The sequence below is a fragment of the Lynx canadensis genome, chromosome A1, assembly GCF_007474595.2.
Source record: "Lynx canadensis isolate LIC74 chromosome A1, mLynCan4.pri.v2, whole genome shotgun sequence".
NCBI classification, from domain to species: Eukaryota; Metazoa; Chordata; class Mammalia; order Carnivora; family Felidae; genus Lynx; species Lynx canadensis.
In genome coordinates this window covers 180,135,842-180,151,027 of record NC_044303.2, presented here as the reverse complement: position 1 = coordinate 180,151,027, position 15,186 = coordinate 180,135,842, and the positions used below count along the sequence as shown (strand labels likewise).

General features: G+C 44.2%; 1 protein-coding gene across 1 annotated transcript in view; it reads right to left on the bottom strand.

The window, feature by feature from the left end:
• The window catches only part of SLIT3 (slit guidance ligand 3), a 591,744-nt gene that overhangs the window by 535,481 nt on the left and 41,077 nt on the right, over positions 1-15,186 (bottom strand). Inside the window, 2 exon segments of the mRNA XM_030327818.1 lie at positions 4,113-4,184; positions 10,864-10,935. Coding sequence (XP_030183678.1) covers positions 4,113-4,184; positions 10,864-10,935 — 144 coding nt within the window.

The window sequence follows — 15,186 nt, the reverse complement described above, 5'->3', positions numbered from 1 at the left end:
GGGACACAGTCATTCTAACCTCATAATATTGTATAGATTAAATGAGATGGCATACGTCAAGTGTCTGTGATGCTATCTGACACATAGTAAATAAAGAGCACAGTTTCTCACCCTCAGCACTGTTAATATTTTAGATCAGATAATTTTCTGTTGTGGGAACTGTCCTGTGCATTGTAGGATGTTTAGCAGCATTCCTGACCTCCACCCATTTTACACCAGTAGCATCCTCCAGTCGTGACCACCAAAAATGTCTCCAGACATTGCCAAGTATTCTCTCGGTGGGGATGGGGGGTGGGGGGGATTGGTCCCAGTTCAGAACCACTGGTAAGGAACAAAAACCCAAGTATTTGATAAGTATTCCACAAGCACTAACCATCATGCCTTGTGCAAAGCTCTGAGATTAAGACCTAATGAAACAGGATTTCTGACTTCAACACATTTATGGTTTTGGGGAGGAACAATCAGGCAAATAGAGAATTAACACATGGTATGATCAGTGCTGTCATAAGGACAATCATTGCTGTATGTGAAGAGAAGCACCTTACTCAGTCTACAGCAGAGGTCTTTCATGGAAGAATGAAGAACTCAGATTTGAGACGTGAGGGACAAAATTCTCTCTCCTTCCTCATTAAGGCTCAAGAGATCGAACCAATAAAGACCATTCATAATGAAAATCAGTACTTCAGAAATGAATTATCAAAACCCATAACATTTCTAGGCTGTATTTCAAAGTATGACAAAGATGAATCTACCACAAAATATGGAGACACAGGTAAGGGAAGCCAGGAGTGAGAGCTACAGACGGCACAATCAGCCATCTACTTCTTTAGCTGTTAACAACAAATATGTTACATTTTCCCATTCTATAGCTCTCATCTGTCTGGGAGCAGACTGGAAAACCAACACCAGAATAACACATCAGGATAATGTCACATACACCCTCCCCCTCACTGACACCGGGAAACCCTAACTAAAGGGGCCCATCTAACTGTGCACACTGAGCCAGCTACCTCTACTTCCATTCTCTTTCTTGCCCAACCATTTCTTTAGATCACTTGCACTATAAGTCAGAGACTGGTTACCTTTTCACTAACCCCATTTCCCCTATTTCCTGGGCATATAGCTTGATTACCTTTCCTAGCCTCTCCTGCAGATTACTGTGGCCACGTGAACAATTTCTAATCCAAGGTATATAATGGTGAAAGTGATATGTACTCTTTCTAGGTCTTACCCATGAAAACCTTCCACGTGCAACCCTTCATGCTGTTTTCCAGTGGCTTGATTCAGACACACATTGGTACCTTGGAAGCCAAGGTTTAATGATAGCGGAGCTGAAGAGTAAAAGGAGTCTGTGTCCCCAACTCTCCCCTTGAAGGGGAGAGGCCCAGAAACCAAGAACACCCTTACTGGGTTTGATATGAATAAGAGGTAAACTTCCACTGTGTTAAGCTGTGAGATTTGAGGGTTTATCTAGTACAGCAGCTAGCATTAGCTTCTTAATACACCAAAGTAGAGAAACAGCCAGGTTTACCCTGCAATTGTAATCCCCTCAGTCCCCCAGACATGCACAGTATTTCAGCTGTGTTCACCATGCCAAAGAAAAGTGCCTTTTGCCAGCATATTTCACTGATATTCCCTGGAGTTAAGTGCGTATGTGAGAGGCCATTTGCAGGGCCACTGCTAAAGATCACACTTCATCTAATGTCCGAGCACAGAAGTATGAAAGGGTGTGGGACTTTGATGTCAGACAGATGTGGCTTTGAATTTTGTCTGCCCCCCACCCTTGACATTTCTTTGGCTTCACCTCCCTGAGCCTTTGTTTCTTCATCTGCAAAATGAGGGTAGTAACACCTCACAGGAATTTTATGGGGATAAAATAACAGATAGCACATAAAACATCAGCATAGTTCCCAGCATGTCTAAGGCACTCAATTAGTTCCCTCCCAACAATCATGAAATGAATAAATTAGGAGTTTGCTTACCCTTCTAATCAGAAGACTAAGCAAGAGGTGGCCTTTTCACAAAGGACTGTACAGGGGCGCCCGGATGGCTCAGTCGGCTCAGTGTGCGACTCTTGATTTTGGCTCAGGTCATGATCTTACAGTTCATGAGTTTGAGCCCCACATCGGGCTCTTTGCTGGCAATGCGGAGCCTGCTTAGGATTCTCTCTCTCCTCCTCTCTGTCCCTCCCCCACTCATGTTCCCCCCACCCTCTCAAAATCAATAAACATTAACATAAAACACAAGGGATTATATATTTTACTCTTCCATAGAAATGTTTAATATCTCATACAAAGGAACCAGGTTCAATAAATACTTCTATTTTTCCATTGGTCTAAATAAGGAGAAGAATTTAAAGTGTAAGAAACTTAAAAATATAAATGTAAACAGAGGCAGCATTCATTATTTTTTTTTTTTTAAAACTAGGCTTTTTCAACGTTTTTTATTTATTTTTGGGACAGAGAGAGACAGAGCATGAACGGGGGAGGGGCAGAGAGAGAGAGGGAGACACAGAATCGGAAACAGGCTCCAGGCTCTGAGCCGTCAGCCCAGAGCCCGACGCGGGGCTCGAACCCACGGACCGTGAGATCGTGACCTGAGCTGAAGTCGGACGCTTAACCGACTGAGCCACCCAGGCGCCCCAGCATTCATTATTTTTAGAACTCTTTTCCTTTATAAGAAATAAATGTCACATTTTTTAAATGTTTATTTATTTTTGAGAGAGACAAAGACAGAGCATGAGCAGGGGAAGGGCAGAGAGAGAGAGGGAGACACAGAATCCGAACAGGCTCTGGGCTCTGAGCCGTCAGCACAGAGTCTGACATGGGGCTCAAACTCATGAACCAAAAGATCATGACCTGAACCAAAGTTGGACACTTAACCGACTGAGCCACCCAGGTGCCTCACATTTTTAAACCAACAACAGAACATATGCTGACCTATGACCTACAAGGAGAGCAATAAATGGGACGGTTCACACAAAAGAGGAGCAGTAAAGGGTTTTGCTGGATAATACCTGTGTTGCCCCAGATGCAATGACTCCAAGGGAAAAGATGGCGGATCACAAAGCTAACATGGTGGTGGCAGGCCCTCCACCTCACCCAACCCCATCTCTGTAGACGAGATTTGGCAACAGGTAAATCGAACAGGATCCTTCTAAGGAGGATGATGGAGCAGGGAGCTGTTGCAGCCCTATTCCCAACTGCAGGAGAAAGAGGCTAAAATGTCAGGCCAACCAGGATGTGGAGGGAAACGGGGAAGAGAGCCGCCCACCAGCATGACTAAGTGCTCCTGGGGACAATCCCCACTTAGAGCGCAGGAAGCAAATCTCCAGATGTTATGAGCTGCCAGATGTGATTAACTGAGGAAAGGTGAAGCTGCCCACTTAACCATCTGAGCAGCACCCCATCAAAGTGACCCAAGAGTTTTCTGCAAAGGCATTAATCACCAAAACAAATGGAGGCTCCATCCATCTCCATCCCCACCCCTCTTCATCTCTCCCTCTGATAGTCAGAACAGCAGCCTATTTTTAAACCCTGGCACCACATTCTCTCCTGGAAACATGTGGGCTCCCTGACACAGGCTGATGCTCAGAGGAGATACAGGCACACCAGCGGGACTGCCCACTCTCCCATCCTTCTCCCGTGAGGGGCAGAGGGGGTTCGGGGAGGAGAGGGCCTGACGAGGGAGCCTGCTACCCATGCAGGGGAATAGAGCGTATCTGACTGACACTGGCCTCCATGGCAGGGATAACCGGCTTCTGGCTTCCTTCCTCTGCAAAAGGGAAGGCTGAGGCTTGGGCCAGAAGGACCCCCATGTACAGATACCAATAGCGACGGCTCAAGCCTGGGAAGAAGGAAAACAAAGCCCAGATGCCAAATCTAGCATCTTTTGAAGAGAAAGACTTTAAAAAAATAAAATAAAGCAAAAGAGTTTAAAAGGATCTCCATGTCTCTTTAACATGCATCTGATGTGCTTTAAATAAAACAGCAAACATTTTATTAAACATTGGAGACTTTTTTTTGGCAAGGTCGCAATGAAGTCAATTTACAAAAAAAAAAAAAAAAAAAAAAAAAAAGACTTTTCAAGAAAGGAGGTTGTATTATACTTACAATCGCTCCAGCTGCTTCAGATCCTGGAAGGCGCCTCTCTCGATGACGCTGACCTGGTTGTCTTCCAGATGCCTAGAACCACAGAGACAGCAGCGGTCAAGGACAAGCGGTCTAAGGGGTCTCCATGCTAGGCATCAGGCCCAGCGGGCATGGTCACTCAGCCCCTCCCACAACACTCTGCCCTGCCCCCCGCCCCCCAACTGGGATCAGTCTGGTGGGACAAGATAATTCACATGCCAGCTTGGTGTCACGGTAACCAGGGTTTCGCCGCCTGCACACTTCTACCTGACAGATTGGTTTCCATGCCTCTATTTTAAGAATGTTCTCAGCAAATGTCCCCCCAAGCACTGCAGGATGTTGCACAGAAAAGGAAGAGGTAAAAGCAGCTTCTTATGAAAACCACACATATATTCAGCATCTCTTCCCTTGGAGCTTCCTCCTCTAAGGATTCAAAAATACTTCATTAAAAAGGGCCTTCTCTGTGCACTGTCTCTGGGTCACCTAGCAGGAAGGGTGACCCTATTGTTGGACAACTACCCATGCCAGGAACTCTGCTTGCTCAGGGCCTGGCTGTTCCCAACATCTGGGTGATGGTCATAAAAGCTAGTCCAGCCACAAACTCTGCTGACCTCCAAAGTCCTCCACTAATTAAGTGAGGTTGATTCCTGCATACGCCATATCCTAAGAATTGAGTATACAATGAAACATTTGTTTTCCTAATTAAAAAAAAATGGCAGCCTTAAATGGATTAGCTGAACAGTAGGGAAGGGAAATACGGAGGCTGCACAGTTTCCATCTAGGACTAACCCTGGTCACTGAATGAGACTTAGGAGGATGCATCTGTGATTGGAGGATGTTTGTTTGGAAGGTAGAGTCTAGGGTTCCTCTGGATTAGGCAGGAGGAGGGGTGCCCTGAAGCACCTGAAGGAAAATCAGAAGGACAGAAGGAAACTTTAGGGAAGGTTTGGCCTTCATTTCAAAACAACTGCATCTATGCTAGCCCACCACCTCCAAGGCATTTTATAACCCCTATACTTCTTGGGCTTAACACTTGGGTCTTTGCATTTATTTTCAAGTCCATCTTTCCCACTATGCGTAAGGACTAAGAACGTGAGAACTTTTTTTTTTTTTTTTAATATTTTTGAGAGAGAGACAGAGCGTGAGCAGGGGAGGGGCAGAGAGAAAGGGAGACACAGAATCCGAAGCAGACTCCAGGCTCTGGGCTGTAAGCACAGAGCCCAACACAGGGCTCGAACCCACAGACTGTGAGATCAGGACCTGAGCCGAAGTCGCATGCTTAACCAACTGAGCCACCCAGGCGGCCCAAGAAGGTGAGAACTTCTGCTCGTCATCATATTCCTAGCCCTAACACAGTTGCCTAGCACAGCAGCCACCTAATAAAGGCTTTTGACAAATGAAAAGCTAAAGAGGACTTTGGGCTGCATAACATATTGATTTTATATCAAGGAAAAGTCTAGTCTAGGATGTATGAGGTGTCTGACTGAGACTATCAGAATGATAAGGGTATTTTGTTTGGGTTCAATGACATTCTACATTTTTGTGAGTTTTGTTTTTTTTTTTTTTTTTACAAAAAATTAAAAATCACTATCACATCACATCACATCACATCACATCACATCACATCACAAAAGAAACTCCTTTTGAAAAATCAGCTCCTGCATTTCCAAATACCAACAATTGGCGGGAACTGAGTATGGGGTCAGGCAAGGCACACAGGCTCCTCAGTCTTCCACCGTCCTCACCTACTCCAGTCTGTACATTCATGTTACTCTGCCTCTGGAGGCTGGCCCTCCTTACTTAACAGATATGGATACCATGGAGCAGGGAGGCTAAGAGACTCAGCCAAGGAAAAATTATTTGTATATTGGGTAGACTCCCTAACTCCCAGTCTGGTGTGCTTGCCAAATCTGGTGTAAAATCCCTTTCCTGCTTTCTTACCTGCTGATGGTGTGACATTGGGCTCTCTAGTCAACCTCTCAGGGACTCTGTTTCATTTGTAAAATTAAAATAAATAAATAAATAAATAAATAAATAAATAAATAAATAAATAAAACATCACATAAGTCCTTGTCTGAATAAAAATGGAACCGAGTGTATAAATTATCTAGCCCAGGATGTGGAGTACAATTAGAGGCTTAATACATGTTCTTTTTCTTCCCTTCTCTCCCTCTCCATTTTGCCATATGGCAAGGAGTGCCTTGGAATGCTAACAGACTCACACTAGCACATCTTGCTAACCAGGGAGCTAGTTCAATATTAGTGGCTGGGGGTTTGTTTAGCTGGGTTTTTACTATCAATCAATCCATCACAGAGCTTGTTGTGATTACTTCCCAATAATAACAAGGAGCAACACGATGGGGACTGAGTGTCATATTCTCACTGGGTTTCTGAAGGAGTTTAACTCCAACCTCCTATGATGAATCTTTTAGTTCTGCTTCTTTCAGAAAGGGGGGTAAAAAAAATGCAAATATATCTTTGTTAGATATCTTCCCCTTCTCCACTTTGCTCAGGCTCTGGGAAGCTAACTTTTATCACTTCAAGAAGCTTCTCTGACTTTGGCTTCCAGTTGGGTTTAGCCAACGGAAGTCACCAGCAAGAGATGAGAGAGCAGGACAGAAGCGAGACTGAGGGATTTATTTCCACCTCCTTCCCTGCCAAGTCATTTCAGGTTGATTGCGCCCCTCTACCTAAGACCATAGGTCCAATTATCAGGTAGCTCCTACCTTTGTAGGCTTAGATAACTACTTCCTCCCACTGCTCCTTGAGGCCCAGAGGGCTGCTGGGGCTCTTTGTTGTCACTATACCCAGGAAACTGCACCATGTCTCCTTGGTTTTTCTTAACTTTGCCCACACTTTGGCAAATAATTCTTTATTTAGCTCTGAGTGCCATCTTTTTCCTGCTGACATCCTGACTGGTAAGGTAGCTAGGGTTCCTTTCTAGATCTAATTCCTAGGTCTATCAGAGTCCAGCCTAGTACCTGACTTTTAGAGGCTCAATGAATACTCAACATTTGATGAATCAGTGAATCAGTGAATGCAGACGTTGTGAACCTTCCATCCAGAATTCTAGGCTGGGATGCAGTTCAGGAGAATGTGCTAATGCCACTGATATCACTCTCATTTTACTGACCAGATGAGGAGGTCAGGGATCCAGGAAAGGCTGGAAGACCAGAAGGCTGCCCATGGTTTGAGTCTGTTCTGAGTTAAAGACACACAGACTGTGTTCATTTTCAGCTCTTTTGGCACTGTTATTTTTTTAGTTTTAACACTGGATCAGAATCGGAAATCGCCCCTTGTGATGATGGCTGGGTGGATTTTAACTCTTTTATTAACCCCATTTGGGATAAAGCTGGTTCCCACATTGTGGGCATAGCAGAGTTCTTGCAACAGACTGCTAAGAAAGGGAATATAATTGATACCACCAGAAGAGATCCTTCCTCACTCCCACTCTGTGGGACAAAGGATTGTTATGGGCAATTCTTATATCTTTTTGAATGTACTTTATTTGGGGAAAATTGCCTTTCGATGAGACCAAAGTTCCCTAATCTCCATTTTATCTGCTTTTGCCCATTCACCTGCACTGTATTAACAGTTCTGCATGGAAATAGGTGGCAAACTCAAATTATTCAGGACTATTGAGTCTTTTCTGGCTTCACTATAAATTGTAAATAAGAAACAGATATAGGGAATGTGCTAAGGTGTGATGAAAGCTTTTCAAAAAAGATAGTTGTCTAGGTTACTCAGCTGAAAAGAACAGAATGAGGGAAAAGATGGTTTAAATGTCTGGGTATTTTACTGGTGTTAGAAAGCATTTCAGCTATCCCACCTAGCAGATTCTTTCACAGTAATAAAGGGCCACTTGAATGGAATTGTCTTTGAGTTGATAAGGAAGGTAATGAAACACAGTATATTAACAGTGTCTATAAAGCAGGGGAGGGGCAGTGTTTTGGCATTGGTTATCAAAATAAGAAGAATGTGCCAATTAAACAAAAGATAAACTGGAGTCAAAGAAATGCTGTAGACCATCCCGAGGATATTAATATGATCTTTTGTGATTATTTTAAACTTTCTTATTTGTAGAGAGCAGATATGGAAATCGGAATTTTTATTAGTATTCTGATGTAATGGTAACAAAATCAAGGGTTTTCTTGCTAACTTGGTTAGAAAATGAAACATTAGGCAAAATTTCTGACTTATGTAAAAGGAAATCTCTTACAGATACAGGGGGCGGAAATGGAAACAGAGAAGTTACATGTTTGTTCTTTAAGCTGTCAAATGACCTGGAATCAGGAGTTTACTGCCTCTATTTCTTCAATAAAATTACCCTGAAACTGAGCCATAGAATTCCCTCAACCTGTCCCAGTCTCAGTTCTGACCCACATACATCTTGTGAGAGCTGCTGGTCATTTCACAGACACGTGACTCCTCAGGACAAAAGAAAGACTGGGCAGAGGGTGGAGTCTCCCCCTTCTGCCCTCCACCTTCTCTCCCCATCCCCCACCACTCCCACCCAGAGGATGGTGAGAGGAGCGTGAACATGTCACAGACTGGAGAACACATCAAGGGGAAAACATCTGTTATCTGGAGGCCTGACATTCAGATCCTAGTGCCCCCACACACTGGTGTTCAGGGAAACTCACATAAGCAACTTACTCGCACATCAGGGCTGCATTTACAAAATGGGTAGGCTGTTTCTTCTTGGTTTTCTAAAATTTCTATAATGTAAATGGACAGCAGCTCTGCACAGAGGTCAGTAAGAACATGTTCAGGGTTCTGATTTCTCTTCCACATGGTTACCTGCCATGTGAAGCTGGGACAACTAAACCAACTATGCCCCTTACTTCTCCTGGGCAGAGAGGAGTTAATAACCACATAACACAGAGCTTGGTCTGTGAAAGGTACCATATATACATTGGTTGTCATCACCATCATTACTACTATCTACTTCTCTTTTCTAAATTTTTTTTTAAATTAAAAAAAAATTGTTTTAATGTTTATTTTTGAGACAGAGAGAGAGAGACAGAGCATGAATGGGGGCAGGGGCACAGAGAGAGGGAGACAGAATCCGAAACAGGCTCCAGGCTCTGGGCTGTCAGCTCAGAGCACAACATGGGGCTCAAACTCAACGACCGTGAGATCATGACCTGAGTGGAAGTTGGATGCTCAACCGACTGAGCCACCCAGGCACCCCAGTACTATCTACTTCTCAATCAGGAAAACAACGTAGCACAAGTAATATTCCACAGGTTGCAGTGAGAATAAATAGACTACATGAAAATGTTAAAACCATAAAGCATTAAATGCACAATTATAAGAGTTAGAAGGACTTATGCCCCCCAAACTCATATGTTGATGTCCTAACCTCCAGGCTATCATAATGTGACCTTATTTGGAGATAAGGTCCTTACTGAGGTAATTCAGTTGAAATGTGGTTATTAGAGCGGGCTCTAATCTGACTGGTGTCCTTATAAAAACAGAAAATGTAAACCAGAGACCTGCATAGAAGGAAGAAAACGTGAGAGACTCAGCAAGAAGACAATTATCTAGAAACCAGGGATTCCCAAGGCCACCAGAAGCTAGAAGGGGGGCCTAGATCAGATCCCCACCCTCTCAGCCCTCAAAAGGAAACCAAACCCGCTGACACCTTGGTTTTGGATTTCAGGCCTCAGAAACTGTGAGATGGTAAGTTTTGTTGTTTAAGCCACCCAGTGTGTGGTACTTTGTTACAGCAGCCTTAGCAAACTAGTATACTAGCCATTCCTCATCTTACACACAAGAAAACTGAAGCCCACAGAGGTACAGTGATTCACCTAAGATCCCATTGGCAGTTAATTCTGATGCAGGACCAGAACCTGGTGCTTCCTGTCCCTACCACAAAATTCATTGTATTACAAAGGGTTATTGGTAAAAAGGAGGTGGCTTCAGATACCAAGACTTTAGCCGCTGCTTCTAGTAGACATTTGCCATCCACAATTCCATAACACAACAAACACCAAGGCAGTGGCCAGATGGCCCAAACGGTGCTCCAGGTCTGGAGCCACACTCATGGGTCAAAATCAACCTCTTAATAAAGTAGGAAAGAGGCTCCAATTGCTCCTCTCCTATACCTCTAAATGTCTGAGACTTGCCAATAGACAAGCCTTTAGGCACATTCTTACCACTGACAGATTTAGGGACGGGTTAAAGTGTTCAATATTTAGCAAGGAAACCTGATATCCCTTGCTCCCCTTTTGCACCAATACCCGTCCCAAATTTTGCTACCTGTCTATACAGCTGTGGGTGTATAACAAGGGCTCTGACCCTGTCTGACTCTCTCCCTCCCTCCTCTCCTCCTCTCCATTAGGCAACAACATAAATAACTTTTGTTCTGATTGCTCTTTTAATGCACAGGCTGGAGAAGAAATTATAATCTCTATGGAAGAGTAGCATGGTCAGTCAACCTGACATTGCTGTCATCCTACAAGCTGGGCCTTTTGATTTATTTGTGAATAGCCCTCTGTTTTCCCTGTCACTGGAATTGACTTCTTCCATCGGTCTAGCCCAGCCAGCAGCATGGAGACACAGAATGAGATACCTGTGAAAACCTGGGTACACTAATGAAGTGCTTTCTGCTGCAGAATGGTAAGTCCTGTCACCTAGTGCATACGGGTGTGATGTCAGGGCAGCAGAACATTTTCACAAGGCCTAAGAGTTGAAAATGAAATGCACTGGAGAGCCATGCGTTACTTACAAGACCCGGAGGTTCTTGAGTCCAGCGAAGTCCATCTTGGTAATCCTGGTAATATTATTTCTGTCCAGGTCACTGCAATGGAGATCAGATCTAGGTCAGACTTTTGCAGGTTACGTTTATGGTCTATTCAACCCAGACAGTCTTGAAGGAATGCTGCTTGTCAAGGAAAAGGTAATTCCAATGATTAATGTCATCCCCTGAGCATGCCCAACCAACTTAAGGATACTGTATGGAATAAGCCATCCATTATATATGTAGTAAGCCCTGTTATAGTTAGCTTCCTGGCTTCTGTTGCCCCTTCTTTGGGTAAACAACTTTTCTTTGAAGTCCCCTCCCCCAACTCTCAGATCATGTCACATAAGTGAGGCTTGCCCCTCTTCCCAGCTCCAGGCTAGGCTTATAAGCATCTTCACTCCCTCTGACCACAGGAATTGTTTCAGGAATGCGTACATGACTCAAATTTCTAACAGCTCTCTCCCCACTAGGTTTCCAAGCTGTTCAGCACTGCCAAAAGCCAACTTGCCACTATGAAGAGAGAGTTTTCCAGAGTCAAAAGATAAAGAGAGACTGATTCCTGGTGCTATCTTATGAGTATCTGGACCTACCCATGCTGAAGCCAAATACTTCTGTATTTCAAAATCACACGAGCCCGTCTATCCCATATCCCTATTATCTTTAAACAGTTTGAGTTGAATTTTTTACGACTTGAAAACAAAAGAATCTCGACTGACTTTGGTACCTACCTAGGTATTTATTTATTTTCCAGCTAGTTTGTAAAGTCCCTGAGGACAAAGATAATATCTCATTTAACTCCATACCCCAATATAGAAAGTATGTGCCTGACAGAGAGTGGAGGTAATTTTACTAATCTCATACATTAGGTAAAGACAGCTACATGGATTGCTCCTGCAAAAATGGTCCCAAAGAGAAGAATTTGCCATGGAAGAACTGAAAGCATCATGGTGATATTTGTGTTGGTGAAAAAGGGTACCATGGGTATTAGGACACCAGGGTTAGAGAAAACCAAAGTCAAAAATGAACGTATGAACAAGTTATATATATATATATATTTATATTTATATTTATATTTATATTTATATTTATATTCTATGTTTACTAAAATTATCTAAGAAGACTAGATGCAAAAATAAATAAAAGAGTAAGACCAGGAATAATATGTTACAATTCTTAATAATAGATACTGAGTGATTAATTCCTATCTACTATGCCTTTTTGAGAAACTTTTCAGGTTTTGGCCACACTGTAGTTTCAACAAGGTATTTGTTTTGTTTTGTTTTGAAGATTTTTAAAAAATATTTTATTTACTTTTGAAAGAGAAAGAGATGGAGACAGAGCGTGAGTGGGGGAGGGGCAGAGACTGAGGGAGACATAGAATCCAAAGCAGGCTCCAGGCTCTGAGCTGTAAGCACAGAGCCCAATGTGGGGCTCAAACTCATGACCGTGAGATCATGAACTGAGCCAAAGTCAGACACCTGACTGACGGAACCACCCAGGCACCCCTCAACAAGGTATTTGTAAAATGACTTTGCTCCTTCCTGAACATTCAGGAACTAAGAGGCCATTTTCCCCATGACAGATCCCCACCCACACGCTCACTATTTCTTTGGTTTACCTATCCAGGTCCTAAAGCTGCCATCCATCAGTCATGCCTCAGAGGGACTTGGGAGCTCTACAGCTGCATAAAGGGAATGGAGACACAATCTTCAGATTCTCATACTTGGTATGAGGAGGGATTATTCTCCTGGTATTGAAAATAATATCAAAAATAAAAATCAAGTGAGTCCTTGGGTAACCTCACCTGGGAAACACCTCCCTTCCTCATCCAGTTTTCCACTAACAAAAATAGCAACCAAGTTGTTTCTTAGCCAGCCTGTGATGGGGTGAGGCAGTATATAGTCTTTTCAGATGTAGTGGAGTGCTGGTAAAAGGAAGAGCAAGAATTACACAGGAAAATGAAGAAAGTTGCTCGTGTGAGGGTTAGAAACGAGCACATAGACAGGAATCTCATGCTTATCCTCCCTCTGAGTATTCTTCTCCCCTTTGGTCTCAGTTGGGACTGATGTTTGGGGACACTGAAAATTGCAGATATGACAATGCATCTCAGGGTTTAATTACCAGGACACAGCATGATATTTTAGCAGCTTGTGCTGGTGGCTATCGCACCAATATTTTCAATTAATATTTATTATGTGAAGGGGCACATAGTGTGCTCTGCTGAAACATTGAGGATTTCAGGGGGGGGCGGGTCATAGGGTTGCCCCAGGCACACAGTCCATGTTTGGGAGGCGGAGCTTCAGAAGCAAGCAGCCCTGAGTTTGACTCCCTGCCCCACCACCTAGTGAGTGACCTACCGGTAGTTCACTTCATCTCTGAGGCTCAGCTATTCCATCCACAGAATGAGGGTAATCACCTCAATCTCCAGAGCTTTTAGGAAGGTCAAATGAGATGATACGTACGCACTGCTTATCCCAGTGCTTATCTGGCACTTGTTAAAGACTCAATCGTGGCAGCTACTGCTACTGTAATTAGTTGAACTGCATCCCTCTTACCTGCACCCCCCACTTCCACTCTGAAATTTCAGTGCACCAAGAGCTGCTGCCTGCAGCACCTCAAACTCTGTGCCTACAGATGAATCCTGGGATCCCCAAGAGACTATCTTCCTACAGATGAAAGAGGGGTGCATTTTGTGACCAATAAGTGGTAGGATGGCACTACCAGCAGGCCCCTCACGCTGCCTCTCTCTCACATTTCTATGACACCTATTTCCATATCTTTCCCAGCCCCACCAACTGATGCACTGCCTGACTGCCAGGGAGGAGGTCAGGGAACACGTTCATGGGCTTTGAGGTGGCACAGGTCAGGGTTCAAATCTCTTCCCCATCCCCCCACTCCCAGCTGGGTGAGTTTCAGTATTTTACTTAACTTCGCTGAGCCTCCATGCTCTATGTCAGCCCCTCCTACTTGCAACCTTCGAATGGCAAGAAACACAAACTAGACTGCCAGCATGCTTGGCTGAACATAAGAATTCATTAAATGGACACTGAGAAGAGGCTGCAGTACCTCATGTGCCCGCTCCCCCCCCCCCATCCCAGTCCAGGCTGCTCTGGAACTTTAGCCAGATTTCTTAGCCTTCAGCTTTGGCCCTTGAGGGAATTAGTGTATCTTAGCCTACCTAGCACAAGTTCCAAACCAGCTGCAAGCCTGCTCATGAGATGGGAAGCCACTATGGTTCTAGATGAGGGGTAGGGACGTGGGGTGGCAGGAAAACATGTCTGCAAGTTGTTTCTTTGACAAACCTGCCATGGACATGTACAGTCTGTGTCCCTCTCCCTTGAACCTGAGCGGGCCTCATGACTGCTTAGACAAGCCTGGGGTAGGAATGATGTGGAATTTCTGAGGCTGGCTTAAAAGAGGTAAGAAGTGACTGCCTGGCTCTCTTTCAGAGCACTTGCATGAGAGTCCTCAGCTGTCACGTTGGAAGACCAGAAGACCTAGAGTCGCCACTGGTTAAGGCCACATAAGAAGACCAGAAAGAGAATACAGAGAGAGACAGAGAGGTGCTGAAGGAGCCCTGGTGGTTCCACCCTGGCTGTTTGATTCTTTCCAGCCTGGAGGTCAGGCACGTAAGTGCAAACACCTTTGAGATTTTAGCTCCAGCCACCATCTGGGTAGGACTTATGAGAAATCCTGAGCCAGATCACCTAGCTGAAGTACTCTTGAATTCCTGCCCACAGACACTATGAGGAAGAATACTAAAGTGAGTCCTGTGTCTTAAGCCATTAAGTTCTGAAATGAGTCATTTGGCACAATACAGATATGGAAGAGAAAGGAAGAGAAAGACATTTTCTGAATATTTAATTTACCATTAACAATGGAATGCCCTTCAGATAACTCTCAAAGGCATGTCCTTTCTGCCCCTGACTGCCACTCTTGAGATCCTCAGTCCTGTCATATGGTCAAGGATGGATCACAAGGGGCCAAAGATACCCTGTCATCCTAGGAATGAAGTGAGAATTGGCCCTCCTCTCTGGTTCTCAGGAGTTAAGACTGTGTAATTAAGGTTGTCCATCCCACCAAGTGGGCCTTAGGACACCATGAGAATCACCCTGGTGTATTATTAGTAATCACAATAGTGGGTACCATTCATTGAACAGAGCCTGGCAAGCTGTCCACCGAACCATTTTCCCTGTCTGTTACACACAGATAGTGTACATTTGTCAGCTTCTCTGGCAGGTAGGTGCAACCATGTGACTGAGTTCTCACTATTACGTGGGCAGAGGCAATATGTGCTGCCTTCAGGCC